This window comes from Diplotaxodon limnothrissa, linkage group LG19 (genome assembly GCF_057381915.1).
Source record: "Diplotaxodon limnothrissa isolate DT_005_m linkage group LG19, D_limnothrissa_male_GT1.1, whole genome shotgun sequence".
Classification (NCBI taxonomy): Eukaryota; Metazoa; Chordata; class Actinopteri; order Cichliformes; family Cichlidae; genus Diplotaxodon; species Diplotaxodon limnothrissa.
In genome coordinates this window covers 20168998-20191687 of record NC_140614.1, presented here as the reverse complement: position 1 = coordinate 20191687, position 22690 = coordinate 20168998, and the positions used below count along the sequence as shown (strand labels likewise).

The following is a 22690-nucleotide window of genomic DNA, read 5'->3' as shown; positions in this document are numbered from 1 at the left end:
TGCTGTTCAAGAGGGAGTGTAGATGAAAGACACATAAAACTAGTAAGAAAACAAAAAATTCCACTAAAGGAAATACAACAGAGATAAAAAATAAATAAATAAATAAAAGATGAGCAAAATTCAATTCAAGAAAGAAGAGACAGAACACAGAAATACAGAACATAGGACAATAAGACGAGAGTCTTGAGTTTTGCTATTTAAAGGGAAACTTTATTAAGTCCAACAATAAAATACAAAATACATCCCCCCACATGAGATGAGAAAAAAAAAAAGTCAAAAACTTCTGAAAACAAGTTACTTAAAACTTTTAAAACAAGTTCAAGACAGGAAAAATAATTCTGATCCCCCCCACTCTCCACCTCCTCAGAAGCTTCACTGCGCTGCCTGCTGAGCCTGACGCCGCAGCAGCACGTAGATCTTCTCTTTGATCCAGTCCTTGTTGTACGGCTGGTACGTCTGCGTGTCAGCACGATACCTGAGGCAGCACCAAAAATTAAATTCAGTTTCAACGTTTTTCTCCCCCCCCCCCTCTGGTTGGCCCAGGATCTTCAGTTTTTTTAATGAAAACATGCAACTCCTTATTTTTAAAAAACACCCAACATGAGCAAATAAGTGACCTAAGTAGCGACTGTTCTTCTAGATTTGTCTTTTTGCGAGCTGCGATTAGCTCAGAGGAACTCAAACAGAGTAATCTTGCCTGAATAAATGAGCTTGAACTCCCCAAATTAAGAATAACAAATTGCCCTAAATCACCTGTGGGCAGGTTATTGCAGCTGGCTTGTTCTACATCTCTATAAAGCTTGATGTGGTTTTCACTCACTGCCACGAGCATTAAAAAAATATTAATAGAAACACTGATGCTGAGATGTGCCCGTTCCTGCCAAATGCAGCAGAAAAAAAAGCTGGAAACAAGCTCTTTTTAGAAGGCAAACTTACTGCTAAAGACTTTGTTTCAAATCAAACTGTGTTAGAAAACTGCTGGAAATATCCCTGCAGGGTTGCTCTATGAATTATATACATGTTTTGGCAGCTTTGTGATGGAGAAATCTAAATGAAGGAAATAAGAAAACCCAGCAGATGACAAAAAGATTGAGGGAAAAAAAGGACTGTCATTGATTTGTCATCATCAAAAGATATGGGTTCTAAATAATTTGAGGACAGATTTTAGCTCGAGGAGGGGCTGATCTGTTTTTCTTTAAAAATACAAAACATCAAGTGTGCCATTATACCTGTAATATCTTTTTTTTTTAAGTCTGTCAACATTGCTCATCTAAATTCTTACACCTGAAGGGTGTACAATGAAATGAGATTAATAGGTTAGACAGTTATTTTCTATGTCGCGGGTGGCTCTCTTTTTACCTGGTTAAATCGCCATGATAACTTATGCTGAACACATAACCTGGGGAGCAGCTTTGGTTTTAAAATAGTGTGAAAGTGACATGTTTTCACTGATTCTTTTACTTACAGCATGCTGTAAGCACAATATAGATCCTTTGCTGGAGAAATAAGTTTGTATGTGCATTTTGTTAAGCTGAACCTAAAAACAGTAAATAAAGTGCAAACTGGACACCACATTGTCATGGAAATGCACTTTTATTAATTTTGCGATACATAAATTACATAAATGTTGTTATATTTGGTCCTAATCTGCGGTTAAGCCTCATTTAGCCTGGTGGAACTGCAGCTACTAAAATACAGAACACACAGCAAGAATACCTGTTCAATCAAAAAAAATTATTTCACTTTGATCTGCCGAGAAACTAAAGTGATTTCTACATCTCCTCTATCAGGCTGTGGGACAGTAGCATTTAATATGTTAATGTATCTGGTTAAAAGTTTTAGAGCTCTAATTTGCTGCTATCACTTTAGAATAAACAGCATCCCTGAGAGCGCACTCAGAGATAAAATAATTAACTTGAATTAAAACACATTTCACTGCTCTGTGTGATGAATCCAGAGATTAACGAGTTTCTGCAGCATTCATCTCATTTCTTAATCACTTGTCTTATTGCCCCAAAAAGTTGATTCTGTTCATTTGGCTGTACTGTTTTCGGTGGGTGAAATGCCACTCATCCAAGCGACTTCTTCAGTCTCAGTCTCTTATAAACAGTAAATTTGCATAATGACTTAAACTAGCACCACTGATGAATGATGGGCTGTGAGGTTTGAAAGCCACAGAGATGTGGTGTCTAGAGAAAATGCATCTAAACTCTTCCGATACTCCTGACACACAAGGGATCACTAAAGATTTTCGCTTAGGCAGCACTTGTCCTTCATCCTTCCTGGACTACCTGGAGCATAACACATCCACAAACATCCCCAAAACATGCCGCGCTAAAAATTGGTCCACCACAAGGATCCGGTCCCCCGACACAAACCTGCCATGATTAAGACATCAAGGCAACGAAACAACCTTTGGCTAAGTGGATAGCATGACACAGAAGAGCTAACTCGTCAGGCCAGGGGACTCTGCAGTCTATTTACACCTACAGGCCAGTGGCCACTATTTCAATGATAAGGATGTACGCATCCTGGACAGGGAGAAACGCTGGTTTGAGCGCACAGTCCATGTACTGACCTATCCATCCATCTTCTTCCGCTTATCCAAGGCCAGGTTGCAGGGGGAGCAGCCTAAGCAGAGAAACCCAGACCTCCCTCTCCCCAACACCAAGGTGTTTCCAGGCCAGCTGAGAGATATAACCTCTCCAGTATGTCCTGGGTCTGCCCCAGGACTTCCTCCCAGTGGGACATGCCCAGAACACCTCATTCAGGAGGCATCCTTTTAAGATGCCCGAACCACCTAAACTGGCTCCTAACGATGTGGTGGAGTAGCGCCTCTACTCTGTTCCATTCCCGGATGGCCGAACTCCTCACCCTCTCTAAGGGAAGGGTTAGGCTACCCTTTGGAGAAAGCTAATTTTCACTGCTTTTATCCACAATCTCTTTCTTTTGGTCACTACTCAAGGCTCCTGACAACAGGTGATGGCAGGGACGTAGACTGACCAGTAAATTGAGAACTTTGCTTTTATTCTCAACCTCCTTTTCACTTCGACTGACCAGTACAGTGCCCATATCACTGTAGCCACAGCAACAATCGGTCTGTCGATCTCCCGTTCTCTCACTTGTGAAAAGAACCCAAGATACTGCCCCAAGTGGAGGAGTTAAAGTAACTGGTCACTGACCAGGAGTGGGCACTCCACCCTTTTTCCGGCCGAGGACCATGGCTTCAGACTTGGAGTGCTGATTCTCATTCCTGTGCGTCACACTTGGGTGCAAACCACTCCAGTGTGAGCTGGAGGCCACCACAAGATGCCAAGGCAGCCCTGGCAGAGTCCAAAACTCACTGGGGTCTGACTTATTGCCAGTTATGTGGGCCAAGTCCTTCAGGAACTCAGGGCGAACCCTATCCACCACAAGGGCCCTGCCACCAAGGAATTGATAATATGCCTCAGTGACCTCACATATATTGCACAGAAGTCCAATAAGAGAACACCACTCGGATTCAGATCTGGTAGGTCGTTCTTCCCAGTCACTCCCCTCCAGTTCTCACCGTCGTTACCCACGTCAGCATTCAAGTCTCCCAGTAAAAAGAAAGAGTCTCCAGGTGGAGCACCCTCAAACACTCCAACCCAGGGACTCCAAAGAAGGCTTGGTACTCTGAACTGTCGTTCAGCGCATAGGAGCAGACAATAGTCAAGACCTGTTCCCCAACCAGAAGGTGCAGGGAACAAACCCTCTCACCCACTGGGAAAAACCCCACTGTACAAGCAGCAAGCCGAGTGGATGCTAAGATACCCACCCCAGGCCGCCGCCTCTCACCAAGGGCAACTCCCGACTGAGAAAGAGTCCGGGCCCTTTCCACGAGATTGGTTCTGGAGCCTAAGCTGTGCGTGCGCTTAGGTGAGCCTGACCTTATCCAGCCAGTACCTCTCAACCTCACACACTAGCTGAGGCTCCTTCCCCACCAGAGAGGACACGTTCCATGGTTCCACGGTTTATAAGGTTGGGGAAACCTGCATTCAGCTCAGATTGAAAAAGTCATTTGAGTGATGAAACGATTCCTCCACTGAAAACGCTACATCCAGATGAACAGAATCAACTTTTTGGGATTTCTTTACCTGGATGATTGAGCATGCATCAAGACTTATTTCTCTTTTTTTTTATAGAACCCCACCCCCCTTTTTAAATCTGTCCTGCCCAGCAGATTTAGCAAGCAGAATCGTGAACTGAATGCACTGATGTGGCAAACACTTTTAACACTCTATTGACTCCTCTAGTTTTTTTTAAAAAACTGATCATTCTGTACCATCAGTTAATTATGCTTTGCACATACATAGGTTTAGAAGACATACACAGGGCTGGATATGACAAACAATTTAATAATTTAACATGAAACTTACACCAAACAGCTGAGGTCAGCCAGGTCATCAATAAAGTCAAACAGCTGGCTGATATCGTATGTTATCGACGGACTGTTGGGGTTCATTCTCTTTAAATGCTCCTCATACATCTTGCATACACCTGCCAGGGGAAAATATGCTATGTTACACTCACAATGAGTAAATATTTCCATATTCACTTGACAATGTTTTGATTTCTGATGCAAATAAGGAATACCTTACAAAATAAATACCTGAAAAGTCTATGATTAGAAATACTGCAGTAAAAATAATAAGATAACAGATTAATTCCTTCCTAAAGTCAAAGAAAGATAACTGTGCTACTAGAAACAGGAGATTATTACCATATGAAATGCTTATTTGACAATTACTTGTCAAATGACCAGAGTTTACTGGACAGTTTTAGTTGAACTGCCTGACCACTACAACCAAAAGTTTTCTCATGTAAGTAAACACAAGTTGCATACATGTCGGGTGAAAATAACCAGTTTCCCTTAATATTTTAACACTACAGACTCAAGATAGATAGGAAATATCATGGAAACTTCACTAAGTTTGACTAAAATTCCAGGTGGATGCACGTAAGCTGTGTACATGTAAACAATGAAAGCCTGGAAGTGTGGAGTGGAATTACATATCACTGAAAGAAAAGGCAATACACAAAAGAACAAAGAACCACCAGCTTACCCTCCATACACTCATTGACTGACTCATAATCAGCGTAGGTCCTTCCCTCCGGCCTCTTGGTGGGCTGTACCAGAAGTATGGTGTGAGACTGAAAAACAAAATACTTATTGTTAGTCTGATAATACAAGTCACCTTCTCTATTCAACATCTTCAAATGTCTTTTTTGTTAGTTTGTGGGGGTGTACTTCTGTGTGAATATAGAATCTGAGGCAAAAACAGTTTATAGTTCTAAGAAGCACGAAAGTCAATATTTGCTCTGACCATCTTAGGCTTCTTGTCATGTCTTTGGGAATAGCTCTGCAGGGCTCTTTGAAGGAGATTCAACGCCATTGTTTGGATGTTGGCTACTTTTTTTTTTCCCAATCCATGTCAACATGATACAACAATGCTTCAGTAATAATGAGGCCTGGGCTCTGGGGAGGCCAATCCATGACTGATAGTGTTCTACAGTGTGTTCTTCTACCCAGGTATGCTTTTACTGTATTGCTTGTGTTTTTTTGGTGGTGGTCAGAGGGCCCGGTGGCGCCAGTGTCCGGCAGCCTCGCCTCTGTCAGTGCGCCCCAGGGTGGCTGTGGTTACAATGTAGCTGCCATCACCAGTGTGTGAATGGGTGGATGACTGGATATGTAAAGCGCTTTGGGGTCCTTAGGGACTAGTAAAGCGCTATATAAATACAAGCCATTTACCATTTACCATTTTGGGTCATTGTCATGCTGAAAAATTAAGGTGTTGCCAATCAGATGCACTGCTGATGGTTTTACGTAGTAGATCAACATCTGTGCTAATTGTGTTCATAATTCTATCAAATTGGACAAATTTCTCAATTGTACTGGCTGAAATGCAGCCCCAAACTGCAAAACACTCACTGTGGTCACTTTCTCCTGAGTCCTCCTCATATTAATGATAATTTGTACAAAAAACGTCAAATTTTCTTCATAAGACCTGTTCCCACTGATTTTCAGTCCAGGTTTTGTATAATATGGAATACCTCAGCCTTTTCTTCCTGTTTACCCATCTTAAGAATAGCTTCTTATTACCCACCCTTCCACTGAGACCACTTCTGATGAACCCAGTGAACAGTAGATGGAACAACTAAAGGGTCAAATGCATCTCTCAGATCCTGTGTCGGGTCTTTGTTGGATTTATTTATTTATTTGCTATTTCTTAAGGATATAACTTTCAGATATCTGGTCTGAAAGTTATATCCTACCACTTATTTTGTCAGGTTTCCTCAATTTTCTTCCATGCACTCTGCACGGCATGCTACGATATGCCAAGTTTTCAGCTACTAACTCTTTGTAGTCATCTTGATGGTGCAAAATTACTATTTTAACCCTGTGTGAGACTGGAGGACTGCTGCTCAAGAACCCCTTAAAAATAGTACAGAAATTTCTGGCTGACTGGAAGCAAAACATAATTAAATGAGGAGTGGCTTAAGACTTTTGCACAGTTCTGTCACTTACGTTACTAATTTTCAAACATTTTTACTTTTATTTAATGTAATTGTCTTTCAATATAAGGCACATTGAGTATTAAATAAATAACTACATTACATTCAACAAATACATTCCATCTGTTATAATCAAGTTATTACACATGGTATATTAAAATGCAATATTTTGGTTTTGTTTGTAAAAACTACGCAATTTTAGAATCTTATCTGGCTCATTAACCTAGAATGACTAATTCTCATGAAAATTTAGGACTGATGGAGGAATATTAAGAACAGTGGACATTTTTGGGGGCCAACCACAACAACAATTTAAAAAATTGACAAAAATGTTTCAAAATCCAAACGGCCCATTTTGAAATGAATTATAAACAAATAGACCTACACCTAAGCCTACAGCAAACTATTCGTCTAAGTGCTAAGTAAAACTATCTTTAGGCGATAAGCAAGTGGCAAAAAACTGTTAATAAAAGTAATTAAAATAATATTTTCGCCTCAGGCTGCTAGTCTCTCAGTCGTGAATGTGCTTCATGTCTTCAGAGGTTTGTTGGAGCCAAACGCCCACTCATGCTAACTATGCGTTACAAATCGTTTTTACAACAAACCCGGCTCTGCTGAAATGACCCGCTAAAACCGACGCACTGCTTTTGCTCTTCGTACAAATCATTCCTGCAAACAGTGCATCAAAACGTACTAACCATGTTTTCTGACGCTTTTGAGTAGCTCTCTGCAGATTTTCTTAGCTCCTTGCGTCGTCTCCTCTGTTACCCGGAAGAACAACCAGCTGAGAACAAAATGCGCTATTTTAATTCAAGCTATTTGTTTCGGTTTCTTATTACTGCTTCAGTATGGCGATAAAAGCTAACATTTCATCCTTAGAATTTATTTAATTCGACGAGGTTGGCAAAACAATAAAGACTACAAACAAATCTCGAACTGTTTTTTGATCCTGAACATTCGCTGACTCTACAGGAAGTAGTTTGCAGCAGCGGCCGGATGTATTGCGAGAACACAGGAACAACAAAGAGGAGAAAGCACCCGGGTTTAAACCCGACTCGAGAACCCCCAAATTAAGAAAATTATCTTGCGTTCATAGCAGGTAAGTGTCTTTCTTTTAAGGGACCTTTTCAGGAACCATTTGAAATTTGGGTTACGTAACTTACCCAGCGCTAACCACCCGCAGCGGTCGCAGCCTGCTCTATCGTTATTACATTATTGGCTATCGTTAACTAGCCATTTTAGCGAATCTCCAATTAAAAATGACCTCTGTGAGTAGTTATTACAGCTAGATAATCAACGTTACAGCTTACTGGTTTCTCTCTGATAGGCATGTAAAGTCAGCAAGAAGAAGGGATCAAATAATACAGATTTTGGATTTCCCGGCGTGTAATCAGCAGCGTGAACGTTACATTCCCATAGATGTTTTATTTTTATTTTTATGGCCTTCAAAGATATCTTCAAGTCTTCAAGTACAGGTTCAAATACAATTCTCACGAGTCTCTGTATACACAAGAAGAGTTACTAATCAGCGTAATCATTCTTCTTGTATACAATGGCTGTGAAGTGAACACTGCCCTTGTCTGATCTCCTCCCCCCAAAATGTGTGTGTACATACACACGCATTTTGTATATATTGATTGATTGAAGTTCGACCAAGGCTAATTTGTGGCTCAAATGTTACCTTGACATATCGTGTTGTTATCTCTTAAAACTGAAGTCTTATCAAAATCTATTTCCTCCTTATTTTACAATAAGAAAGGCCTCTCTGTGGAAAGATAGACACATCGACATAATTCAGCACAATCAAGGTTGTTATTTAAGCCTGATATTTAAGTTTATCCTAGTATTTAAAATGTTTTAATTAAAATGGAATGACTGATAAGTCTTCGAAACGATTTCACAGGTAATATTTTTGAGAAATAACTGGAACTGTTTAAAATATGAGAAGAATGTATTTTTAAAAAAAGTGTGAAATTGTCTTTTAAAATGATTTCCAACTCTGCGAAACACTGAATTCCACCACTAAGTAAATTCCTACCACTTAATTAGTGCTACTTTAGTATTTTATATGGGTCTTAGGTTTTTTAACATGCATTTTTAGGTTGGCTTTTAACATTTTTACAGTGGCCGGTAGACAGGAAAGTAGTTAAGATGAGCAGCAAAGGGCTGTGGATCTGAATCAAACCTGGGCCGCTGCGGCATATGGTTGCATGTTCATGCTGTGAGCTAACCGACACCCATATTGGTCTTGTGTTTTGTAACAACATGCACACGCAATGGAACTCTGATATTCACTGATATTTAACATGTTTTCTGATTAATTTACTTTTGTCACTGTCCCTTTCATTTCACATAACAAATTTGCCTAATCTAGTTTATAATCTGCACAAAACATGACTCTCTCTGTCTTTACACGCTTGATTTATTCCTGTGTTGGTGGTTATATGTTCTATTGACCCACTTCTCTTTCATCAGGGTTGAAAAGTTCCAGTTTGCATGTAAGGACAAGAGTCCACCGAGCCAACAATGGCGAACAATGCAGAGGATATCGAAAACAATATGGTCAGTATGAAATAAAGTTTCACAGTGCCTCTAATGCTATATCCGTCTATTTTAATGTAGTGATTAATGATTGCCACACAAGAGTCTCAGTAAGAGGGAAGTAAAGTTTCGTAGTCATTTTGTAACGTCATGTGCTGTTGAGTAGTTTTAATTGAATCATTTAATTTGGTCTCTGTTACAGTAAATTGTCCAGGACAGGGTGATTATATTCTGATAAGGAGCAGTGTGTTTCAGCTGACAGCACAACCATTAACCTTTAAATCATACATAGAAGCTTTAGGAACAAGTTGGCTTTGTGCTCTGAAGTTTGCTGTTACTGTAAACAAAGGCATTTCCTCCTTCGTGGAGTGAATAACTCAAAGTCCCTTTTTACTGTCATAGTGCACTTAACAGTGCTTAGCCTTGTGCTTTACAACAGTTGAACTCATACACTGCATCTATATTTCAGCTAAGGGAACACTTTGTTTCTGTTTTCCAGCCAGATTTGCCAGAGTGACAAGTCTGGCTAGGAAGGGCGTGCTGTTACAGTATCACTACATACCTGGTTAATTTATTCAGAAAAGCAGTCTGTATCTCTTTTGTCCTTGAGACCAATATTGGCCTAATTCCCAGGACTGAGACACAAAGCAGCATACCACACAGCGAGGTCATTTTTGCACAGCAGCCTGTTTAAAACCTCTGGCAGCTTTCACTACTCGGATCTCTGGAGACGCCTCCTGTCTTCATTTCTGTGTACCTGGTACAATTGCTTCATGTCTAGGCTGCCGCATGTCTCGACTCGTCTGGCAGCCTGACAGTTTTAGTTCACACAGTCTCCTTGAGTTGCGTCCTTATTTTGTCCTGACGGGACAGATCCTCAGGGTGAGTGGGAACAAGCACGCTGCTGTTATCCTTGGAGCAAGAGAGGCGGTGAGCCAGTCAAGTGCACATATGGATCATCTGATAACATTTAGTTTTAATCTTTCACATTTTGGTGTGCATTTGTTTTCAATTTACGCAAATAAAGTGGCTAAATGAAAACATTTAATTTGCCAATATAAAGAAGAAACTACTTTTGGCTGCTTCTGTAATCATAAGGTGGTCACCACAGCGTTCCTGGCACAACCCTAAAGGGATTTGTGTCTCCTCCTGTGATTGATCTGGGGATCTTTCATTTGTTAGGCAAATGTGTACACCACTAGACATTTGTGTGGCAAAATCTTAGTTCAGAGATTTCATTATGTATGTGTAAGATACATTTTTTAACTCTATCATAGTAGGTAGGGGCTGATAAAACTGTCTGAGGGAATTTTATTTAGTAACGGGAGGCATAACTGTGTGTGTGTGTGGTTGTTTGTTTGTTTGTTTTTCACACATTTCAAATATGGCTCTTTTCCTGCATCAGCAGAACCAACAGGAGGCTAACAGATCCCCAGATTCCACCCAGAAACCACAAGAAACTGGTGTGCCCAGAGCGCGGTCCAGAGGTGGTTCAGCAGCTGGTGCTGGAGCTGGAACTGGAGGAGGAGGTGATAGTGGCGGTGGAGGTGGTGGCAATGGCACCAGCCCGGAGCAGAATGGGCAGCCCCCCACTGCTCCCGCTCCAAGAGTGGTGGAAAGAGAGGAGGAGGATGAGGAGGAGCTGACTTTGAAATACGGGGCCAAGCATGTCATCATGCTTTTTGTCCCAGTGACGCTTTGCATGGTGGTCGTCGTGGCAACCATAAAATCTGTCAGCTTCTACACCCAGAATGACGGGCAGAGATTGTAAGTGCTGTGACCATTTCACACTGATTGTAATAGGGAAATGAGATGATCCAAGGCTCACATTAGAGCCTCTGTTTGAATGACATGCAGTGCAGGTCAGGAGAACTGCCACTAGGTATAGATAATGTAATGTGCTTGTGTCCATGCTTTGGGCATGTAGACAGTAATACGTGTAGCTTTGTTAATGCTTAAGATCTTTATAGAGAGCCTGAATTTGGCTCAAACCACAGAAAGATAATCTTACATATCTTTAGTTTTTCTGAAGACTTTAATGCCCCTGAATCATCTGCTCCAAAACTGTACTGTGTGTGTGTGTGTGTGTGTGTGTGTTTAATCTGTCACTTCAGGATCTACACACCATTCCCTGAAGACACAGACACAGTAGGACAGAGAGCCCTCAACTCCATTCTGAATGCCACCATCATGATCACTGTAATCATCGTTATGACTTTGGTGCTGGTGATGTTATACAAGTACCGCTGCTACAAGGTACAGATTAACACCTCTAACATCTTGCTGCACCACGTATATAGTCTTATTAGCTGCACCCTAGAGTGTAAAAACACTTAATGTTTCAAGGCTTTTTTACAGGATGTGTTTAAACTTGTTAAAGTTGGAAAGACATAGCTTCACTAGGAACATAGTGTTCGTGATAATTTGTTATTTAGCTGTACGGCTTAGATAAAAAAAACAACAAAAAAAACCAATAAAAAAACAAATACAGAAATCTCCTGTGGAAAAGCGCCAAACACAAAACATGTTTTAAGTTGTCTGTCAGTTGGTGTAGATCCCCAGTCAAGTTGTAGAAATATGATTTCAGGAACTGTGACTGTGTTAGAAACAAAATAAAGTTGGTAAGGTGTGGCTCTAAATCACTGCTTCCTTTATCAAAGCGCCTTCATTATTATTGAAAGGTTTAGTTTTTAATCAATACTTGACTTTTGCATTCATAATTTTTGTTGAATTAGCAGAGAGTAGTTATAAGAAACAGACACCATTGTTTTCCCTTTCCATTGCTAGAATGCACAGCATGATGGATACATTTACACATTGAGTTGGAGACTAAAATAAAAAATACAGGGATTAAGTGTGATGAAATATATAGCAATTTAATCATGGAGTGATCACAAATACAAATACAGCTCTCATTGATGCTGTTTTCTGCTTGTCCATTGTGTTTCCTGTGGTCTACCTTGTATTAAACATGGCTTTGCAACATATATAAAAGTAAACCGTCTGAGCTAAAAGCACAGGCTTCAGACTGCTGCAAACACAGATCAATTTTTGCTATTCTTGGGCTGTATGTGATGGCAATAATACAACATCTCTCATACGGTCATCTCATGAACACTGCTCTGTGACCACAGAAGCCCCACCCACAAACCTTCTGCTGGCAAAGCAAATGCAGCTATACTACAGGATAAGTGGTAAGAACATGGACTGGAGTACATCAGAGAACCAACTCCCATTACATGAGATTTTTAGGGTGGAAGAAATGGTAGCAGAAATTGAGTTGAATGAGTGTTGGAGAAAATGTGAGCCACATATTAGTGACCATAATCACATATTTTGGTCATACCCTGAAGTAAAAATGTTTCAGGAGGAGAGATTAAAGAGACTCAAATTTTCATTAAAGACCTAAAGGCGACTCCTTTTGGGTCAAATATTGTAGTTTAAATCAAATTCTAGATACAGAGTCTTACAAGCACAGATTCGGTGAAATATTCTGTAAATAATGCGGATTTTTGTTCTCACAGGTGATCCAAGGCTGGCTCTTCCTTTCCTCTCTCCTCCTGCTCTTCTTCTTCTCCTACATCTACCTCAAGTAAGCCGCACAACTTAACTTTTAATGCAGTTGTTACAAACATTTCAAAGTGTCAAGCAGTTTAATTCATTATGCTTTCACTCTGTCCAAACAGAGAGGTTTTTAAGACCTACAATCTGGCCATGGACTACGTAACCCTAGCGATAATAATCTGGAATTTCGGAGTGGTGGGGATGATGTGTATTCATTGGAAGGGACCTCTGCGGCTCCAGCAGGCCTACCTCATCATGATCAGTGCCCTGATGGCCCTGGTTTTCATCAAGTACCTGCCAGAGTGGACTGCCTGGCTCATATTAGCTGTCATATCTGTCTACGGTAAGTCTCGCACGCTGCTTTTTGACCTCTGTGTTCTTTAAAGTCTTCATCAAACCTTTGAAGATGTTTTTGTGTGCTAATGTCCAGTCATCTGGTTTCTTTTAGCGGTTGCGCTGGATAAAAGCATGGAGGGGGGGAAAAAAGCTAAACTTTAAAATGTCAGTTTTAAGATATATAAACTTTTGATTTTTAAACAAAAACTTTTTAAGCAATTGAGCCTTTTCTATATTTTTGATAAATGAATAAACTCTGAAATAAAACCTAATCTTGACCAATCCGTTACACCTTTAACTAAACACCACTGTGCAAATGTATTCTTACTTATAGGAAAATGTTTTCTCTCTGCAGTGGTATGTATGCAAGTGTTGAAATAACTCGTTGCTAGAGGGAAGAATGTTTCTCAAGAGCTAAAACGTTTACAAAAGTACTTGAAAATGGGGTGAAAAGTCTGTGAGGAATGGAAATGTGGGGGCAGAAGGGCTAAAAGCCAAACCTGATATCCAGAGAGCACACACAGATGCTCAAACTGTCAAATCAGTGGTGGCAACAAGAAACACATATGGTAGATAGATTAGATGTCAGTCACAGAGGAATTTTTGAGTTAGTGTTCCAGGCTTAAATCACTTTGCGTTTATGCCATAGGAAGTGTGTTTGCCCGAAAGCTTGCTTAATATTTTTGTCTTGATTTGTGCATTTCCTCAAAGACAGCGCACTGGGACAAAGTCCAGGGTATATCAAGCGTCATCAAATTAGATTTCCTGTTAGTGTGGCAGTTTTCTTTTCCAAGAATACTATTTAACTGGGAGCCAAAGTTTAGCCACAGATCACAGTGTTGTGTAATACTTGGATGTATCATAAATTTTGCCATGTTTCAATAAACTAGGAAATAAACCCTTTAGAGATTTGGGACTGCCAGAAACTGTGCATGTTAACTTAAGCTCCTGCCCCTTGTTCATAGAAGATATCACATCAGGTCATTTGGCTTCTTAAAGAACCCTCTGTTCAGTAGCTAACATCCTTTTTCTGGCCTCTGTCGTCTTTTCTCTTGCAGATCTGTTGGCAGTGCTCTGTCCCAAAGGGCCTCTGAGGATCCTGGTGGAGACTGCTCAAGAGAGAAATGAGCCCATCTTTCCAGCTCTCATCTATTCTTGTAAGATGGACAATGTCCGCAGGCCTACACCACTACATTTAGTAACATTTTATTGCATTAAAACAAAGATGGGCAAATGAAATCCTCAGTACCTTTACTTAAAATGTTATTTTTCTTCTCATACTTAAACTCTTTCCTCTTCTGTAAGTGATTTAATTTCATTTTTAGCATTTTAAATGATTTCATATGTAGATTAAGAAATACCAATTCTACTCTAAATGTAATGTTTCCAGTGTTTCCGTTGTGTTACAGTTAACCCTTGTGTGGTGTTCATATTTTTCTTACTCAGCCAGTGTTCATGGGTCTGGTGGACCCGCTAGAGTTTAACACTATCAAACAATTTTATGTTAAATTACTCAACAGATGTTTACTTCATCCCAATTACAAACCAAATGAACAGCAAACATGTTTAATTTTTTCCCTTTACCTTTGTTAGATCACATTTATGAATTAATGTGCTTCTCGTTTCTTTTCTTTTTTTATAAAATGTTATAAAAATAAATCAGTTATAATCAAGTGGAGTGAGTGGAAAGACACAACACATTTACATGTGAAGCAATATGTTTCACAACTAAATGGGATCAGCTGCTCATCAATGGTGACATTAGGCCCAGGGTTGTAAAACAGGGGAGGTGGTGCACACACTTATCCCACACTGTCCTGATGGCAGCTAGCTTGTCTCTCTGCCGTCGAGCTGGTCTGTCGTCTCGGTTATCAAAACGGATAATCCTGGAAATTTTGTGGAAGTTTTCCAGAGACATTGATGCACGGAAAGGTTCTTGCTGGTTTCTGCATCCCACAGGGATTCTGTGGATTCCCCTTTGGACCTGAAAACTCCTGCAAGGATAAGAACCCCAAAGTAGGCCTTTGGGGTTCTTAGATGAATTTGGTCCATCTCCTTCCACCTCTCTCCAAAAACACACCTTCCTTCTAGATTACTGCAATCCAGAATAATTTTCTGGATGGAATCTGGGATGAAAAGCTCAAATGAAGACTTGATGTCCTGCACATGAGTAACTGTCAGCCGTGTTGGCCCTGGCTTATCACAGTAGCAGCTCTGCAGGGTGGCTCATTTCTTGGGCAAGAAGACCATTCAATTTCACCAGTTATTGACATCCATATTTCTTCACTTGCTGACTGGTGGGCTTGTTCTGGTCCTGGAGCTGGCTGCAGATGGGGTACTCGTCTTCGTTTTGTTACTAAATGGTGCTCAACCTCATCCTCTTCTTCAAAGTCACTGTCAGACTCTGAATTTTCAGAAATGTGAAATATTCTGAAACCTCTTTGTCAACATCATCATCAGAAGCTCCTCTCTCTTCCAAAATCAATTGGATGGCCCTCGCAGCAGATAATCTTTTGCCATCTTGATCAGTTGTGATAAAGAACCACACTGGCAAAGTCTTATTTATAGTATTATGCCCCTAATTTGCAGGTGGGACAGGGTATGAGAAAATAAAATTTGGATCAAGAAAGAGGGTAAAATGTGTGGGAATGTAAGAGCGGACGGTGTTGGTAGTTGAATTTTCAACAATGTTGCAACTTTGTGCGGAGCAGGAGGGGAAGAAAACACTATCAGCAGCACCAGAAAGGAGGAGGACAGAGTGTGGGAACACAGGACCGACACTTTCAACACTTTTATTAGACCTGGGTCCAGTGGACCCGAACACCTTGTATGTAATGTAAATGCGTGGGGGGAGGTACGGTATGAGGTCATTGAAAATTAGTTCGGATTTATGTTCTTCACAGAAAATAAGCCAAAGCCAATGAATTTCAGGTTGGAAAAATAATTAATTGTTTAATTTTTCTTTTGGGAAAAACTGAAAACGGGTCTCACAGACCCGAACACCATACAAGGGTTAAATCCATAACTTGCTGAACAAACACAGTTTTTGTAGCTTTGGACCTGTACACCACCACCACCACCACCACAGTGGATTTAATTTCAAACAATCGTAATGTTTTTAAAGTGCAGATTTTTGCTGATATTTAAGGGGTTTTAAAAGCATATTACATCAAGAACTTAGGAATTACAGGTATTTTTATACACAGTCCCCTTTCTTCAGTGGCTCAAAATTAATTGGACTTTTAAATGACAGGAGAGAATTCATCTCTTGTTATTTCATGACAAATTAAGCAGACATAATGCCTAAAATTGATTTAAAGAGGTAAATTTGTAATTTATAGCTTAAATAGCACGGTAATATAATTAATTTCATCACTAAGAAAACAACTTTGCAACGTCTGCCTGAAGAACATTCATCAGGAGCTCGGCACATTTGTTAAGGTCTACAATCAGGGGACGCCTTCATAACCGGAAATACAGAGGGTTTACAACAATGTACAAAACACTGTTTACGCTCAAGAACAAAACGACCAGATTAGACTCTCCCAGAGTCCCAGTTCTGGAAAAAAATCTTTGGATAAACAAAACGAAGACTAACTTGTAACAAAATGATTGAAAGAGAAAAGTATGGAGAAGGACACAAATTGATCATCAGCCAAAGAAAACCGCATCATCCGTCAGACATGGTGGAGGTGGTTTTATGCCATTGGCCATGTCTGGCTGACAATCGGGTCACTAGTGTTTAATGATGATGCGACTGCTGATAGAAGTAGTAGGATAAATGTGAAGTGTACAGGGCTGTAGTATCTGCTCTGATTCAGCGAGATCTAAGAACCAGCAGAGCTTACTTTTCATTTACTGCAGATTAAACGGAGAGCAGAAAGACCCACACACATGCAGCATTGAAGGTAGCTATAGCAAAGGCCAGCATTTAATAATGTCCGTTGATTCTAAATATCACGGCGCCATTAACTGCAAATGATTTTCCTCCAGTTAGTAAAAACAATCATTATATTTTACATTATGTCAGTTTAATTTGAGCCTCAGAAAATGTAGGACTCTATAAAATTGGCTGCAACTTACATGGTTAATACAACTTGCGTTAAAGTCCTTGAAATAAATCTGAAAGTCTGCACTTCAGTCACATCTCGATTGTTTTTTGGTTTAAAATTCTCTGTGGTGGTTTTACGGAGGCAAAACTACCAGCGGTCTCCAACCTTTTTTGCGCCACGGAGCAGTTTATGCCCGACAATATTTTCACGGACCGGCCTTTAAGGTGTCGCGGATAAATACAACAAAATAAAACTAGTACCGGTACCGAAACAAAGAAGATTTATTCATAACACACGTGAAAAGACCCAGGAAAACCGAGTTAACGATAAAAACGATAACAAAATGACGCTGAAAACCGATAAAAGTCAGTATCACACATCCTGCTTTAAACAGTGAGACCTTAACCATTCACCTCCATTCAAACACTCAAATGTTTTTAAATATCATCAGAAACTTCAGCTACCTTCAGCAGTTATTTCTAATGAAACTTCTTCTGCTTTCAATAGTTCAAATAATCTTAAATTTAAGCTTTGTTTTAGAATGTCTGCCTTCCCTTAAACAGATGGTGTTTCCTTTAATGGACACTTCAACTTCATATAGTGCTTGTTTTTTTGTTTTGTTTTGTTTTGTTTTTTTCAGCTCATTTTAAGATGTGTTTGTAGCACTCTAGCTTCAGCTGTTGCTAACTTATATTTACCTTTTAAAGGCTCTTAACACAAACCGATCTCCCAAACCTTCTTCTCCAGCTACGATGGTGTGGCTCGTCAACATGGCAGACACAGACAGGCCAAATAGGAACTCGACAGAAGCAGCTTCGCCTCAACAAGAGCCTCAAGAAGGTAACTAACAACTCAAAGAGATGGACTGCGCTTGACTTTGGTGCTCGACGGTAGGGCTGTACGATAAAACGATATATATCGGATGACGATATAAAAACATCTATCGTTTCATTTTACGCTATCGTTTGTTTCGTGGTGTCGCAAAATAAACGTTTACGGCAATATTTTTTCACCGTTTTGATGGTCACTGTAGTGGCTATATTCATTTCTTAAAGTTCTCTCTTTCTCTTATATTTAATATAACCACACTACGGACGGACAAGCGCCTGTTTTTATGGGTTGTCGTTAGCAACAACGGCGGTCAAACCATCGGGTGTCCGCTTGTTTATTTTCCACATAAACCTTTCACAATAAAGCTCAAGATCCTGTTGAGACTTTTCAAAATAAACTGAATCACGTGAAAGAGTATGCAGAGTATTTACGGATGAGAAGTAAAAAAGAGCCGTCAGGTGCTAAAAATAAACCTTTGACTCAAACGTTAGAACAGGCTTTTCCCCGCAGCACGCTGTGTAATAAATACAAAGAAAACGGCGGCCGTTACAACTTATGTCTAAAAATGTATAGTTTCATGCATCTGTTAAAACACTCGACTTCACCTACACGACGCCCAGCTGGAAACACTTCACACAAGTCGAGCTGCCCGAGATTCACAGAATTTACAGAAAATGTTAAAATTTTGTGATTTATATTGTTATTGGACGATAGATGTTTTATATCGGGATATGAGATTTTGGTCATATCGCACAGCCCTACTCGACGGTTACTTTTCAAACCTGACTGGTATCTTTTTTCAGCACCAGTGGCATCTCCGGTCCCATCGAGTCCGTCACAGGATGATGGAGGTTTCAACCAGTCCTGGGTCAGCCAACAGGAGCATCGACTGGGGCCGCTCCAGTCCACCGAGGAGACCAGACGGGAAATCCAGCAGATGGCCTCAGCGCGTCCTCCTGTTGAAGAGGACGATGAGGAGAGTAAGTGGTGAAACAATATTGAACATTATGGCTGACTAATGTGTGGTTACTGCTGGATCTTATGTAGTACTAAGTACACAGGGCAGATGGAAGCATAAACAGAATGTTAAGTAATGGAACAAGTATATTTACTAACGTTGGCGTCCATGCAGGATTGCAGATTTAAGCCCAGTATTCCCTGCAACTATGTGGCTTTGCAGCGGTGAATTATTCCACTCTATTCTACAAGTATTACTTAAAATGGGCAAAGATCCTACCTGCGTTTTCTGAAAACAGCTGCCTGCTGAAACATAAAATATTTTGTCGTGCTCCATAGAGTTGAGCATCATACTTTAAATCATCCAGATTAGCTATTAAGTAAAAACAAAACCCGTCAGGGTCATTTTTAGATTTTAAAAGTGTAAAAAATTTAAAAGCCGGGTTTGGTAATTCAAACCTGTGAATTCTCACATTGTCTGCTTTCTTCTTCTCAGCGTGTAATCATCAGCTTTCACTTCCCTCTTCTACTCAGACATTAAACATTTTAGGAATGTTTTTAAGTATTCCCTTTTCTGTGAAATTGGGGGCATGTGTGAATGGAACTATTTTGGGACTGAGAAAATTAGGAAGCGATTATTCAAGGAAATTGCTAGTGTTCATCTCTGTGCTATATTGAGGCCAGTGCTCGTTTTAACTTAAAGCTTCAGTAAATATGGGGTGAGCGATCTTGTTTGTACAGTAATTACACACAAGGAAAGGTTTCTATAAGGGTTATAGGGTGTGTGGCTGAAGCAAAACTTGTTTGAATTGACTCCACCCTGAATGTGGCGTCCCTCTGCCTCCTCAGGGGGTGTCAAGCTGGGACTCGGAGACTTCATCTTCTACAGCATGCTGGTGGGAAAAGCCTCAGCCACGGCCAGCGGCGACTGGAACACCACCCTCGCCTGCTTCGTAGCCATCCTCATTGTGAGTGATCGGCTGTTTATTTTGGTATCAAACTCGACTCACCGCAGTTTCAACCCTCTCTCGGTGCACAGTACCCACCCCCCTTTATGTAAACCTCTTGATTACATAATAAGCAGTTTTTTGCCTCCTTCAGCGCTGATTTTGTTTGGTATACAATTACTCAGTGTGCTATTTCCAAAGTGTTTTATTTTGTCTGTCTCTGCCCCCGCAGGGCTTATGTCTGACTCTGCTCCTCCTCGCCATCTTCAAGAAAGCACTCCCCGCTCTGCCCATCTCCATTTTTTTCGGCCTCGTCTTCTATTTCGCCACAGATAACTTGGTACGGCCCTTCATGGACAAGCTGGCGCTACACCAGTTCTACATTTAGCAGGACGCTGCCCTGATAACCCTCACCCACATAGCTCTCCGGCCAACAACATGAGAGCAGCTCCTTCACAGCCGGGGAACAAAGAGCGATGCTGGGGCCCCTCCCGCCCCCACATCCCCTCCTAAGAGCTCATGATGCTGGGACACAAGTTGTTTTTTCTCTGCCTTTTTTTCTGGCACCGAAGGAGCGTATTCTCCACAACAGCTGTTCTTAAACCTTTGTATTTCTGTGTTAAACCAAGAAGCGACGCTTCTCGCTCGGCTTGGGATCTCATCTTCAGTTCGTTCGCTGATCAACAGCTTCAGGCGCAGTCCAAACCCAGTGGGAAGCTTTTACTTTTATTTATCCAGGGAAGCTTTACAAGAGCTCATCCGCTCCTTTCTCAGCAGTGCCCATTTTTTTTCTTTTTTTTGCATACACACAGACACCCCCCCCACACACACACACACACACACTCAAAACCAGGAGAAGCCCAGTCCAACCGCAGTCTTCTACAGCTGTGGCTTTACAGCAGGTGCCTTCCTCAGGGACACCTTAGCGGTAGCTGTTGAGCAAAGGGAGACGTTTTCATGAAATCTTCCTTTAAAGACTTTGAACAACCTTCCTGTCACATCTGTTTGCATTACTGCAGAGCTACCACTGGCCCCGAACTAAACCGAAGATTACCAAGCCTTCATCAGACGAATGGACACTCAGTGATGATAGTGATAATAGATAGAAATGTGTAGTTTGATTGTGTATAAGATATCAGTCACCAGAGTGTGCTTTTCTCACTGCTAAGAATGGTTAAAAAAAAATCACTTTAGACACGCAGAAGTCTGAAGCAGGTGTGATTTACATTGATGTACGCTGAAATGGATGCTTTGATCATGTGAGGCTCTTCCTTATGTGAATAGTAGAGACTTTTCTCTCTTGGACTGAATAATAAGTGTTATTGTGGCACCCATTACATAATTTCACCAAGTTTTCTGCCCCCAGTTTTAAATGGAATCAGATTTGAATTCGCAGCTCGTAGAGGGAGGAAAGAGCACTACAGTGACACTCTCACACCTGAGACTTGTCTGCCACTGAGGAGCTCTGCTGGAGCAGCCGGTGGTTCAGTGCCTTGCTCAAGGGCATTTAAGTAGTTGTTGTTGTAGGCCAGAAACATCCTTTTCCTTCTTTTTCCCTTGTCTTTATTTTTATTTTTATTTTCCAACCTGTCGATTGGGATTGTAACCTGTGATCACATGGTCACAAACTCTGAACCTTTAGGCTATAGCTGCCCTCATGATGCTCGCCTGGTGCTTTTTGGAACTATGCTACATCGATACTGAAATGATTTTACTTACAAGCAGATACAGTTATGTTTTGTTTTGGGGTTTTGTTTTTTTTTCTCAACATATGCAGAAAAGAAACAGTACTTTTAGAGACATGACTGTATTCACTGGATTCCTGCCAGTTTATTAAAACCTGCGAGCGTGTGAAAACAGTGACGTGCAGTTGTTGAGCGTCAAAACCTGATAAGTGAACGAGTGCATCTATTTCAATTTGACACCTCAATTTGCAAACAACTTAATCTCCACTTATGAAGCAGACTGCTTTAGTCGGATTAAAACCAAAAACTTTCACTCAAAAATTTAAAAAAGCGATATGATATGTGTAAGAACAAAAAGCCTGCACATTACTTTGGAGGGTGACCAGCACTTCTGTTATTCCACTAGAGGCTCATGCTTGCAAAGAGAAGAATTCAAGAGGCGACATTTTAAACAGACCGTTTTTTCCCCCCCCCTTTTGGTTTTTGGGAATGACCTGGGTAACTGGCTTTTTTTTTTGTCCTTCACATGCTTATGTGTGTTATGCAAGGTTCCTCCAATTCAAATTTTGTTCTTTTTTTTTTTTTTTAATAAAAAAATGAACAATAAAATTGAAAAAGCCTTTTTTGTTTTATTGTTGCTGCAGTTTCTTATCAGACATCTGCTTCTATATCCATTCTCAACCTGTACAAACGGTGGGACCACAGTTATAGTCCTGGAAGTCTTTGCTCTTTCTGCTACTTACAGTTCATAGCTAATGCATCGGGCCACCACCAAATGTATGGTTTACACCACAGCTGCCCTAAATTAACAGAATTGTTAATTAATGTCTCTGTATCTTGATTCTGTTCATCTGGAGCGTTTTCAGTGGGAGAAACATTTTGTCACTCATCCAAGTGACTTCTTCAGGCACTTGGATCAAATATTTAGTTAAGCAGATGAATCGAGATAGAAACAAAACAGGATATTTAGTCATTTCAGCACAAAAGCTATAAACTAGATTGTTCTCTTTTTCATTTCCACACCCCACAAAGGTCAGGATCAACATCAACCTTCAAATAGTTGAAAAACACTTTAGCCTTTTTTGATTTTCAGTGAGCAATCCCTCATGAGATTGTCGCCGAGGAATTTCCACAATGTTCCCACCGACCCGCGGGTCGGTGGGAACATTGTGGAAATTCCTCGGCGTGCTGGTAAACTGGCATCCCGCACTCAGCATCCCCTGATGCCAGCTGGCTGGCA

At 40.6% G+C, this 22690-nt stretch overlaps 2 protein-coding genes across 3 annotated transcripts; one reads left to right on the top strand and one right to left on the bottom strand.

Annotated features, from left to right (window-relative positions):
• Nucleotides 1-229: 229 nt before the first annotated feature.
• Nucleotides 230-7311, bottom strand: LOC146612077 (enhancer of rudimentary homolog). Its single transcript, XM_085343002.1, has 4 exons — nt 7236-7311; nt 5088-5175; nt 4401-4521; nt 230-475 (listed from the first exon to the last, which is right to left on the bottom strand). The coding sequence occupies exons 1-4, from the start codon at nt 7236-7238 to the stop codon at nt 373-375; spliced, it is 315 nt and encodes a 104-aa protein (XP_085199128.1). The 5' UTR covers nt 7239-7311; the 3' UTR covers nt 230-372.
• Nucleotides 7312-7541: 230 nt separating this feature from the next.
• On the top strand, nt 7542-21951 carry psen1 (presenilin 1). Of its 2 annotated transcripts, none has more exons than XM_085342375.1 (11): nt 7542-7636; nt 9013-9099; nt 10487-10845; nt 11193-11334; nt 12603-12670; nt 12765-12985; nt 14037-14135; nt 17778-17870; nt 18665-18841; nt 19668-19786; nt 19998-21951. In XM_085342375.1, exons 2-11 carry the CDS (start codon nt 9064-9066, stop codon nt 20151-20153), a joined length of 1470 nt encoding a protein of 489 aa, XP_085198501.1. In that variant the 5' UTR covers nt 7542-7636; nt 9013-9063; the 3' UTR covers nt 20154-21951. The 2 variants fall into 2 exon arrangements, with proteins under 2 accessions (XP_085198501.1, XP_085198500.1); XM_085342374.1 differs by having other exon boundaries at nt 10484-10845.
• The last annotated feature ends 739 nt before the right edge of the window (nt 21952-22690 follow it).